The sequence below is a fragment of the Hemicordylus capensis genome, chromosome 6 (genome assembly GCF_027244095.1).
Source record: "Hemicordylus capensis ecotype Gifberg chromosome 6, rHemCap1.1.pri, whole genome shotgun sequence".
NCBI lineage: Eukaryota > Metazoa > Chordata > Lepidosauria > Squamata > Cordylidae > Hemicordylus > Hemicordylus capensis.
Genome location: NC_069662.1, coordinates 26,773,515 through 26,786,609, shown reverse-complemented (window position 1 = coordinate 26,786,609; position 13,095 = coordinate 26,773,515). Strand labels below are relative to the sequence as shown.

General features: G+C 45.0%; 1 protein-coding gene across 1 annotated transcript in view; it reads right to left on the bottom strand.

Moving 5' to 3' along the window:
* LOC128331007 (vomeronasal type-2 receptor 26-like) overlaps positions 1-13,095 on the bottom strand; it is a 30,839-nt gene that overhangs the window by 1,545 nt on the left and 16,199 nt on the right. The window contains exons 4-5 of the mRNA XM_053264373.1: positions 6,307-6,534; positions 4,431-4,557 (exon numbers count right to left, since the gene is read on the bottom strand). Coding sequence (XP_053120348.1) covers positions 4,431-4,557; positions 6,307-6,534 — 355 coding nt within the window. The remainder of the gene's footprint in view (positions 1-4,430; positions 4,558-6,306; positions 6,535-13,095) is intronic.

The following is a 13,095-nucleotide window of genomic DNA, read 5'->3' as shown; positions in this document are numbered from 1 at the left end:
GTGCACCATGGCGACACACAATCAAAAAGATGAGGTTAATGGAGTGCTTGCTCCGTTAACCTCATCTAAGGGGAGGGGTACTTTGGGAGGTTTGCTGCCAGGAGCCACGCAGGTCCCACTGCAGCACACATAGGAACATAGGAAGTTGCCATATACTGAGTCAGACCATAGGTCCATCTCGCTCAGCATTGTCTACACAGACTGGCAGCGGCTTCTCCAAGGTTGCAGGCAGGAATCTCTCTCAGCCCTATCTTGGAGATGCCAGGGAAGGAACTTGGAGCCTAGATGCTCTTCCCAGAGCGGCTCCATCCCCTAAGGGGAATATCTTACAGTGCTCACAATTCTAGACTCCCTTTTGTATGCAACCAGGGTGGATCCTGCTTAGCTTAAGGGGACAAGTCATGCTTGCTACCACAAGACCAGCTCTCTTCCCCGAATCGCCCGAAAGCAGACTAGGCTCCCGTAACTCGCTTTTGGGTGATCGTGAGAATAGCCTCACGGTCAGTCATTGGATACAATACTGAGCTACTGTAGATTTTTTATTCTTGATGACTTGCTCTAGATTATTCTGGGCATATGGATGACACATAGGACAGTATTTTTCAGACACAATCATTGTGTGGATACAAGGTAAGAGGAAAATCTGGGTTAATGTAAATGTAATGTTAATGTAAAACAAGTGTTAATGTTATAATTAAAGTGCTGAACATACACCTTGCCTCCCCACACCAAGTCATGGGTGGTTCCGGCCCACTGGCTTATTTGAGTTGTGCAGCCCTGCTCTAGACGTTTCCTAGCCCCATAAGATCTCATTCCCCATGCTTTCCAAAGGAAGAGGTTTTTTTATATTTTTCTGGAAAAGCAATAATTTTTCCAGGGTATTGGATTATTTTGGTGATCGGGGCAAGATCTGGATCCTACCTAAAAATATGGCATGTTCCTTTCTTTCATGGTTTGGTTTGGGAGTTTCATTTCAAGAAGCCATACTGGTTCTCCCTCAGCAAGGCCTTTTCTTTTATGTTTAACAATTTTGTCCTTAAGTATGCTTTCCATCAATTTACCAGGCACTGAAGTTAAGATGACTGGCCTGTAATTTCCCAGATTTACTCTGGATCCCTTTTTGAAAATCAGAGTTATATTGGCTACTTTCCTGTCCTCTGGTTCAGAGCCTGGTTGTTGGGGCAAGTTAATAATTTTTGCTAGGAGACCAGCAATTTCACATTTGAGTTCCTTCAGAACTCTTGTGTGGATGCCATCTGGTCATGGTGATTTGTTAATTTTTAGTTTTTCAAGACAGTTTAGAACACCTTCCCTTGTCACCTCAAGTTGGCCCAGTTCTTTTGCCACTAAAGCTGATAAACTCAGTTCCAGAGAGGGTATACGGTCAGTATCCTCTACCATGAAGACAGATGCAAAGAACTCATTCAGTTTCTCTGCAATCTCCTTATCCTCCTTAATAATTCCTTTCACACCTTCATCATCAAAGGGGCCAACTGCCTCCCTCCCTGGCAGGTTTTCTACTTCTGATGTATTTAAAGAAGTTTTTGTTATTTCCCTTGACACTTCTAGCTATATGCTCTTCAAACTCTCCTTTTGCATCCCTTATTGTCTCCTTGCATTTCCTTTTCCAGAACTTATGTTCTTTTCTGTTATTATTATCTAGGCAGGACTTCCATTTTCTGAAGCAAGACTTCTTCCTTTTTATAGCTTCTCTGACTCTACTTGCTAACAAGTAGAGTCAGAGAAGCTATAAAAAGGAAGAAGTCTTGCTTCAGAAAATGACACAGGTGTCCTCCTGAACTCAGCGGTACCTTTCCTCATTCTTGGTCTACATTCCAACTGAGCTTCTAGTATTGTGGTTTTAAATCCATTTCATGCTTTCTGGAGTGATTTGACCCTCCTGTCTTTCCCTTTCAATTTCCTTTTTAAAAAATCCCCTCATTTTGGAGAAGTTTCCTCTTCTGAAGTCCAATGCATCTATGTTGGACTTTCTTGACAATTCTCCATTTACATTTATGATGAATTGGATCACACTATGGTCACTGTTCCCCAATGGTTCTGCAACTCTGATATCTCGCACCAGGTCCTGGGCACCACTCAGAATTAAGTCCAAAGTCGCCATCCCTCTGCTTGGTTCCGCGACTAATTGTACTAAGGCACAGTCATTTAGCATGTCTAGAAATTTGGTCTCTCTGTCATTACCTGAATGTGAATTGAGACAGTCTATGCATGGGTAGTTGAAGTCACCCATTATTACTGCCCTGTCTTTCTTTGAAGCCTCTCTTATCGGTTTCTCCAACTCCACGTCACTCTCAGAGCTTTGATCCGGAGGGCAATAGCACGTACCTAGTAACACATTTCCTTTCAGTCCTCGTAATGTTACCCATAATGATTCTGTGGAGGACTCCGATCCAATTAGGTTTTCTAGCTTGTTGGAACCTAAATCTTTTTTTGATATACAGTGCTACTCCTCCCCCAATCCTCCCCTCCCTGTCCCTTCTGCAGAGTTTATATCCAGGAATAACAGTGTCCCAAAGTTTGCAAAGCTGCTGGGAGCAAAGCTCCTCTGGTCTGTGTCTTTCAAGATCAGCAGGCAAAATGACTCTCCTCAGGAATGTAACTCCTGCCACGAGCTGGAATGTCACTCACCTGGAATGAATCCCTCACTCAGGCTCCTCTGACAAACCCACAAACACTTCCAGCCAGCCAGAAAACAAACCCTGGGAAATTACCAGCCCTAACAAACTTTGCTTCTCCTTTCTCTTTCATTTCCTGGTAATTTGATTTAATTTAATTTCCCTAATTGATACATATCTTCTTTAAAGAGAAATACAAACTTCTTGTCTCCTCTTCCTTCCTTCAAGATCAGCCTTCAAGATCACAACATACAGGGGGCATTTAATTCTTTAGAGGTTACTTCTGAGTAAATACCTCTAGGATTGGGACCAAGGATCCGATGATAGGAAGCTCCAAATAAGTGCAGCAAGGAAACTTTAAAAACCATTCCCACCTATGTCCTATGGAATGGACATTGTGGTGTAGATTGTTCTTGAACATGACAGTTCTACATCAGAACCAAACTGGCAGTAAATATGGAAACTTACTTGACCATACTTGAAATGAGCCTCCATATTGACAAACAGTTTGGCTGTTATATAGCACCTCCATGTTCAGTGGCAATCTACACCAGAATAGTAGTTTGTTGGTGCTGAGTGGGAATTGTTTCTGTGAGTTCCCTGCTACACTTCTTTGGGGCTTTCTAGAAGCATCCCTTGGAGAAAGAGGATACTGGGCTAGAGTATACATGCTTTTTCAAGTAGCAGCATTTTGATAACTGAGCTTGCCATTCTATAGACTTACAAGTGATTACGCTTCATTAAACTCATTGGGACTAGGTTCAAAATCATGAGGGGACAATTATACAATTTCTGAAAATGGTGTTGGGGAAACAGCAATCAAAATATATATTAAAATGTTGATGTTCTTGACTACATCTCCCATCATCCCTCTCACAATAGTCAAAGGCCAACAAAATCTGAAGAATCAGGTTTGAGAACTTCTGAACTAGTTAGATAACTAGTTAAAAGTGAAAACAAAAAGCTTCCAGGACCCCATAAGAATGAGATGCTGTTTCATTCTACCAGGAATGTATGCTCAGTGGGACTGGTTTAAAAAAATATATTAAGAATTCTAGACATTCTTAGGTAAATATTAAATGCTATATATTCTCAAATAAGAATCATTCTTTGCATGATTTAAAGGTGCCTGTTTAAGTTAAGTGTCCCAGTGAAATATCCTGTTAAAATGCCTTGTGCCTTCTTCTGGCTCAGTCAGCCTAATCCTCAAGCCCTACCTTTCCCTGCCATGTGAGATTTCTCACCAGATATTCCACAGTTATGATTTTTTTGTTTCACATTTATCTGCATGCAGTATTTCCATTCTAAATCAGAATTTCCAACCAGACCCAACTAAATAACTCAAGAAGGTCATTCTCATGACCAGCTGCAGTGGGGAAGGAGTGGGAAAACCTGGGTTGCGAGGCTCATGTGGAGCCTCGCATCCCACTCCCACCCCACTGCTCCAAAGCAGGGGTAGCACACCCTAGAAACCAACTCTAAACCAAGATTAAAGGGGGAAAGCCTCTTCTTACCTTGGCACTCCTGATAGTTTCTGTGATAGGGGCTGTGATCTGCAGCTACCCCTATGCCAAGAGCACAGTTGTGTTGGTGCATGGCACAGCAGTGCACTAATACCCATATGCTCATGTGGTGGAAGGCAGGTATATTCCTGCCTTCCCCTCAGCCCTCCCTAACCACAAGGGATTTAGTCCTATGAACATATCCCCTAATAACTCCAGTGTGTATACATATAGTGCTCAGATTGAACTCAAGTTGTTAACAAATGCTGTATGCTACAAATACAACTCTCACCATTTTGATCAGATATCTTCCCTCCTGGACATGGAATGCAATCATAGCAGCAGAATTGCTCCTGCTCCTTCTTCATCTTGCTAAAGCCAGGATGACAGGGGTCATTGCACAAGGAAACAGGCTGTGCCTAATCCATCAATGAAAAGACAATGTGTTTACATTTAGAAGAATGGTATTAGAAATTCTTAAGTGTCAAGGGAGAGCATAGCTGTATTCATACATACAGAAGCTTGTACACATGCACATATTTTAATATGAATGACTATACATACATTCAGCTTTAAAGTGAACATGGTTACATGCCGCCTGAAATGCAGGGTATGGATAGGAAGTGTACTGGTGTACATGCGTTGAACGTAATGTGAACAATTGTACATGGGTACTGTACAAATGTAAGTGTACTGACCTTAACGTTTGTACATAGATAGAACATGTGTTGAATATCATATTAGGAAAAACATTGGATTGGATTGTTGTGCAGTCTGAAGAATGCTCATTTGGGTTTTTGTGAAACCATGCTATAGTACAATAGCAGAATTTTGCAAATCCCCAGATCTTGGGGAAACCATGCCACCTTTTTGCACTATCAGTCTGCTCACTGCCCGACTGGGTGGTGCGGCCGATTTCCCTTCGTCCCCTAGAAAGAAGCATGAGGCTTCGGGGGCCCTGATTGGCCACCCGGCTCGTGTAGGGGCGGAGCTCCAGCTGTTCTGGGCTGCTCTGGCTCTATCGGCCTCAGATCGCTCTGTTCAGGCACCTACCCTCCCTCCCTAAAGTACAGTCTAGGTTTCTGCTTGTCACCATTTGGGGCTGGGCAGGAATTTGGGGGGCGTTCACCTGTTTGGCTCTTGGTGCGCATCCTTTTTCGCCTGCTCTGGACTGTACTGACACTAGTTAGATAGTTAGGACTTAATCTTGCTGCTCACAATTGGGCAGATTGAGTGCGGTCCAGAATAACATTTGATACGGGTGAGCACCTTCAGGTAAGCATTTGGCTACAGGTCAGACAGGGCAAATCTCTAGAGGCTGCTCGGCTCAGGGAGCTCTGCTCTTGATGATCTACTTGGTCAGGCTAAGCTCCCCGGAATCGCTGAATGGCTACCAGTGGGTGCTGCTATGGCTGAGGCCTGGCATTAGGCCAGCTAGGACGGGCAGCCCCTGCTCGAGAGCAATGGGGCTGCCTTGAGCCAAGGTGTGTCGCCCTATGCCATAGGCCAGGCACGCCCTGCTGCCGCGTGCCTTGTGATACCACACTGGATGGGGTGGTGAGCCAATTCCTGCTCGTTAAGAGTTAATAAGAAGTTAAATAAAATTGTGGCCCTTGTTTAAATCATTACTCTGTGTCTCGTGTCTTCTTGGGTGCTGGGGCAAGTGCAAATCTGCTCATTTCATAAGCGCTTCCTTAGTCAGGATGTTGGCCATTTAATACAAAGTATACCCTATTGGACTGAGAAGAGTTTAATGTTGAATACACATGTTGGCTAAAGAGTCATTAGATGCCAAACTTGCCAAATAAGAATGATTTCATGTTCTGGAGGATTTTTTTGTGCATATCAAAACCTCTGAAAATCTTCATTTATGTTACAAAAGCAATGTGATTTTTGAACCTCTAGTGCTAAGGTCTTCAGTAATAAGCTAGATATGATAGAAAGAGTACAGCCCAAGAGTGCAAAGATATTACATAAGAAAAAGAGAACTAGTTGCCTGTCACTGAGGTATGGAGTGAAAAACCTATCCATATCTCCTATCACTGATCATGATGGTCGCTGACAGAAATAAAGAGAGAGATAGCCTATCACTGGATGGGATCTCACCTAACATTCCACACCTTTTCAATATCAGGATTCTTTCCAAGTTGCCTCTATCCAAGTCTTACCTGGTGAAAGCCCCTGTTCCATACAATGACATCCTCATTAATGGTGAGGATTTCATCTTCTGGAGCCCGAGGATTCATCCTTCCAACTTTCACTCTGAAGAAGGACTGGTTTAGAAATGCAACCCAGTTTATAACATCCAGACCTGCTACTAATATTCCATTCTGGTCAAAGGAAATCTTATCCCCAGCACTGTTGTTGAATGACACACGCTTCAGGAAGCGGTGGAGCTAGATTGCAAAAGATAACAAAATGATACAACAAATAGGACAATAGGATGCTGAATCTGTAACACACATGTGTGCGCTCACACGTGCACACATGTGCACACAGACACAGTTGAAAAGTGACAAAATTATAAAATGATGTCATGATATCCTACAGATATTTATAGACGTAAGAGCAAAATGGAGACTCACTCACACTACTGAGTACTTTTAACTCATTCCTTCTCATATGCAGAAGTTAGGGGTGTGCATGGAACCAGATTTGCTGGTATGGTTTGGTTCCAGATCCAAACGTAAACCAGTCTGGTTCAACTGCTGGGCAAGTTCAAACTGGTATGTGGACCCATTTGGGGGTCTCCTAGTAAAGGGGAATCCAGTGAGGCTTCCACCTTACCAGTAAAGAGGTGGGGGGCTTCCCTAGGGCTAGAGGGGGCAGGGCACTTAACTGGAGGATGATCGGCGGTGGTGGAGAGGTAGTGGCAGGGGTGGTGGTGGCTCGCACCGACCCTGGTGTCTTCCCCCAGAGTCACCCAGGCCAGCAGTGGCCCTGTTTGACCAGGGCTACTCTGGGCTAGGCAGTGGTGGGGCAGCGCTGATGCTGACCCTGCCATTGCCACTGCTGATTATCCTACAGTTAAGTATCCCTGACTCCCCTTTCACCCCCCGAAGTGGTACTGCCCAAGATCGAGTTGAAGCAAGGTTTGAATTGGACCGGTTTGCACATCCCTAGCAGAAATCTCAGATAAATGTCCAATACAGTTGATGTCCCAATGGAAATGTTTAACAGAAATATCCCCCACCCCAAGTGCGTCAGGCGCAGCAGGTAGCCTTGGCTGACACATGACTAAAACAACAAAGTTAATGGAGTGCTCACTTTGTTAACCTCATTTAGGGGGAGGGATTTTTAGGTAGGCTAGCCACTGGAGAACCACCGGGAGAACCACCGGGCTCATCCATGAACCCAGTGGTTCTTACGACCATGCAAAAGCTGGCTGGGCTGCATTAGCCTGCTTTCACATGGTTGTGTGAAAAGCCTCATTTTCTTACTCTGTTATTTTTTCTATGTAAACCACATCATAGAAAAACAAAACATTTTTGTTGAAATATTTTCTACAATTAATAGCAGCAGCAACAACCATGATCATATTGGGATTCAAATGGTACACGATGGGGGGATGTGTACACACGTGCTATTCAATAGTCCTGTTCACACACTCATCAAAATCAAGGTAGGAGGCATTCTACCCTGGTTTGCATGATGGTTTGAACTCACAATAAAACTTCCCATCCAGGTTGCTCAAAGCAGAGTAGTACTGCTTTTGTACCTTGTTCTCAACCCAGGTAGGAGGAGACGATGACTCTCCTCCTTTGGTTTTCTAGTTGTAAGGATCCACTTACCTCATCTACCCAGTAGCTTGGAAACAATTGAGAGGTGTGGCTATAAAGACTGCTGTCATGAATATGCTACTCTGCAAAACACACTCTATGATCCTGTTTCTGGAGCCATTTCAGCAGAGTTGGTGAAACCACCTGCTGCTCCTTTTGGTCAGTCAGAAGGCAGCTGCTGATGTCATGAGGCTTTCCAGTCTAATGATAATGCAAATCATTCTGGGAAAGCCTGCTAGGTCTTTGGAGGAGTGCCAGTGCTTGCAGCTCCTGATTTCAGCAATGGCTACCTCACCTGGCTTATTCAAGGGTTGCTTGGGTTTGCAGAACAAACAGAGGTTCTGATTATGTGCTGCTACTAGGGCACACTGTCTTGGTCTTTCAGTTGGACATTTGACTGGGGAGGACTGCATCCAGGCAGACCTTCAACAGGTGCAGCTTCCAAAATCACTTCCTAGAGATGACCTTGATGAATTTGTGCTGGATACATCTCTGATCAAGGCAAAGTGTGGGTGCATGAAGCCTCATTTCTAAAGCCATCATCATATACCAAACTCTATAAAATATTTACAGCTTATATGGCATGGAAGTTAAGATGAGAACCTTAACTTGCAATTTCTGTTCTTTTTAGAGCACAAGTGAAAATGTACTGCATTTTAACTCTCCTCTTAAACTGAAGGGTTTGGGATTACTGAATTTATAAGAGAATCGCCACTTGAAAAGGTGCCTCTTTGCTCAATTAGCAGGGGTCTGACTGGAGAGGGAGGCAAGGTTTCTGGGATGAAATTCTTCCTGACTTTGTGCACATTTTTAAGGACATTTCACTGCATGTCAATACAGAACAAGATGTGGAGCATTTCCTGGTTGCCTCACAACATACTGAAATATTTCCTCCTCTAAGGAACCTATATTAGGGGTGGCAATTAATAAGTTTGTGACTCGTGCTCTGCCCTTCATTTGGTATAGTTCTAAGGCCTGGTTCACGCATACACTTTAACTGCAGTTAAAGCTGCCAGAGTATGTAACTGTAGTATCTTGAATGTGCAAAAACTCTGTTAAGGGTCTAAAGTTACTTCAGTTCTCCCTGACAAACTCCACTAGGGACCTGAGGTTTTCGCTAAGGTTCTCTGCGGACAACTGTGGTTTTGCCACAAAATGTTGTGCCCGAGGGCAGACTCCGCCCTAACTGCAGTTAAGCATCCATTTCCTAACTGAAATCATAGAGGGGGCAGCAGACCCACCCGAGGACACAGCTGCTCCATGCTTTCAGCTCTTCTCACTGGCAGTTGCTCGGAAAACCAGCCATGTCCGTCCTGTCAGCTGTGCAGCTGTGGAGTTGCCAGGCTACAGGGATGCCAACATGCTCCAACCCGGACTGGCCAGCTTGTCGCTCAGCTGCTTGGGGGCAGCAGTCATTGGTGTAAAGCTAAGGTAAAGTGTGCCATCAAGTTGATTCCGACTCCTGGCAACCACAGAGTTCCATGGTTGTTTTTGGTAGAATACAGGTGGGGTTTACCATTGCCACCTCCTACGCAGTATGAGATGATGCCTTTCAGCATCATAGTCTGGAAAACATACCAGCGGGGATTCAAACTGGCAACCTCTGCCTTGCTATTCAAGTCATTTCCCCGCTCAACCATTAGGTGGCTTGTCTATGGCAGGTAAGGTAAAGTGTGTTGTCAAGTCAATTCCAACTCCTGGCAACCATAGAGCCCTGTGGTTGTCTTTGGTAGAATACAGGAGGGGTTTACCATTGTCATCTCCCATGCAGTATGAGATGATACCTTTCAGCATCTTCCTATATTGCTGCTGCCCGATATAGGTGTTTTCCATAGTCTGGGAAACCTACCAGTGGGGATTTGAAGTGGCAACATTCTGCTTGTTAGTCAAGCATCTCCCCACTGTGCCACTTAAGGTGGCCCAGTCATTGGTGTACAAAAGCACAAACACCCCAAGTGGAAGCACAAGCAGGGCACCCCATCATGGCAGCAGGAGGAGAAAGCCAAAAGGCAGAGCCAAGCTGGCAAGCTGGAGCAGCCAAATTCTATTGTTCACAGAAGAAGGCCCAGCCCTTTCCTGGGGGTGTGTGGGTTTTTTTTTGCTCCCTATGTCTTCCTCAAGAGAAGACTCATCCAGGATCAGAATTCTCCTGTATTGCACCTAGACATTGCCCTGCCATTACAGAACAGGACTGCTCTCTCATGAGCGTGACACCCCATGGAGGCACACATACAGGCTGGAGGTCTGCAGCCACTAAGCTGGGATAGTATGTCCCCATAAACCCTGGGAAGGGTACCCCAGCAACACCTTCCCCGGTTTCAGTGGCTGGACAGCAGGATTACAAGCACTCACTTGGCAGTCATGTCACCATGCAGCACATATGCATGAATTTCTCTTCCCACTACACCCACACAGTGTGGCAGGGATTGCTGAAAATGCCAGCTCCCCTCACTCAGGGTTCCCCACAGTGGCTGATCTACATACACCACAATGACAGCCCTTGCCCAGGAATTCTGAATGGCTGGAAGGGTCCTCTTTACAGCCCAACATGGGGCTCTGTACACCTGGGCATAATCATGCCTCCAGAACTACATAGGCTGCAAAACTGGCATGACCAGGAAGTTTCAAAGGACTGGAAGGATCCTCTCTGCAGTCCACTGCCCACACCATCCATGAAAATGGTCTGAGTGTGGGTGCTATTGGCAGGATCTGAAAGGTAGACCCAATCACGGAAGCTGGAGCAGCCAAGTTCTGTTTTTCACAATGTAAGAGTGGGGACCAGGGATCCAGATCCTTTCCTGGGTGGGAAGATTTGTTCCCATAGTCTTCCTCATGAGAAGAACCATCTGTAGGGCACGAATGCAAAATGTAGAGGTTGGTACTCAAGTTGTACAAGCTGGTCATCTTGATTCATGCTGCAACTTCAGCCCATAACCCCATGGTGATCTTTCTCACAAGCATGGCAGAGTAAGGGCAACAAGGGAGGATGCTCCATGAAGGAAAGGTGCAGGGATGGGCACTTGGGCAAGTGCTTTTCTGCTCTCAGTGAACGCCACCAAGCTATTGTCAAAACACCCTCCAACATGGAGATGTGTACCCCAGCTTCTGCCCCCAATGGGTGATGCAGCCATCCTGAGATGGCTGCAATATGGGGCTCTCTACACCCAGGAATTGTCATGCCTCCAGAACTGCATACGCCACAACACTGGGCAGGTTTTGAATGACTGGAAGGGACTGCTCTGCAGCCCACTGCTCACACGACACATGCAAATGGTTTGTGTAGGGGTACTTCTTGCAGGGTCTAGAAGGCAGACCCTCTGATTCCAGAGCAGCCAAGTTCTATTTTTCACCAAGAAAGGGTGGGGAATGGGGGTCCCCATCTCCTTTTGGGAGTTCATGTCCACCGAGGCTAGCTCATGAGAAGGACAGGTCACAGAGGAAAGTCTTGCATCAGCTGAAATCCTTTTTCAAGGAAAATGAAGCCTGGCCCAAGGTTCAGTAGGTTGAGATATGAGAATGACAGGCCCCAGACAACTCATGGGACGGACCACCAGAATGGAGAGGAAAGAAGTAACGTGCCTGTTATGACATCATACTACCTCTCACACTGTGAAAGGCAATATGTTAATCATCCCAGATTAGCCCATTACCTGCCATGGCTGCTGCTTCTGAAACTTACATCTTTTTTCCTCTATCATTTCTCTGCCTTTTGATTCATATGAAAACATAGCATGTAAAGCATAGGCCACAGCATACACAGCATTGTAGATGCTATAGCTCAGGCCATTAATGTGTTTTTCAAGACTCTCCTCAGGAAGGTCCTCTATTTTCTCCTCACCAGTGCAATTATTTGCAACCGCATTTTCCAGGAGAGAGTTTGGGAATGCACAACGAAATGCACAGGCCCAGAAGTCTCTGATAAAAAAATCTTCTTTGGTGCTGGTAGGATTCCTGCTTTGAACAAATTGTTGGAATCCTTGAAGTTCATTGGAATGAGGTTCAATGCCCAAAGCCCCATGGAAGACTTGTATGGGTCTTGCCCTGTTCTTTTTGTTGGCATATGATTTTAACTCTGTCTGGGCTGTAAAAATCCACACTTTACCTTCAAGATTTTGTGTTGTGTGGTTCATTTCTGTCATGCTTAGCAAATAGCTGAAAGTCATCATGGAATGAGTATCTCCAAAGTAGATAAACACCTTTGCTGTGCTGGTCATTATTCTCTGAAATTGTGTTTGTATCCATTTTGCAATTCCATGACTTGTAGCATAATCATTATCTATATCGTAGATGATTTCTATGAAGGCAAAACAGATACCACTTTGGGAAAATTCTGAAACCACAACCTGCTTAATCCATTCTGAACTGACACCCACTGCAGTGAATAATCCAATCCATATCCACTTAAAATGGAGAAGTAATTGGAGAATCCCCCTGTATTGGTGGGCTTCATGTGGGACCACTTGGTAGAAGGAAAAGACTTGAGTATTATCCATCATCACTGCAGAAGAGCCATACAAAAACTAAATAAATTGGATGCAGTTGTTAGAAATAAAAAGTATATATGTCACAATGATGATTATTCTAAGGTTCTACTATAAGGAAGAATGCATAGCAACTGTTTCATAAGTATATATAATGCTGTATATGCAATTAACTTGGAGATGTGGAACTAGCGGAAGGGAACTTTACTTTAGAAAAAATGTTAACTCAGCTTTTGGCCCTTCATAAATTTTTAAGAGAGGAAATGAGAGAGGAGAATAGAGGGATGCAAGAGCAATTGAAGATGTTACAGGAGAAGGTAAACTCTGGGACTATTTTGATGATTGCAGAAATAGGGCTAGGAAAGCCTAGGCCCATTTTTGTCGATCGTCAGAACCACCAGGCTCGGTTTTGATCCCGGTGGTTCTAGAGCAGGTAACCCACTCAAGAACCCCTGCCCTTAGCCCGGGTTTGCAGAGCAAGCGCTCCACAATCCCGGGCTATCTGCTCGTGTGTAGCTGCAGTGCGGCACCACACCATGGCTACTCGCAAGCAGACCCCTGGAGAGGAGACGAAAAGCTGCCTCCTGGCTCCGGGGGTTTCCCCAGTATGCCCTGCGAGGCATAGTGGGGCTTCCAGGGGCCGTGAGGACACTGAGCTCCCCAGCCCCCGCCGGCTCCATCACGGAACTGGCAATCA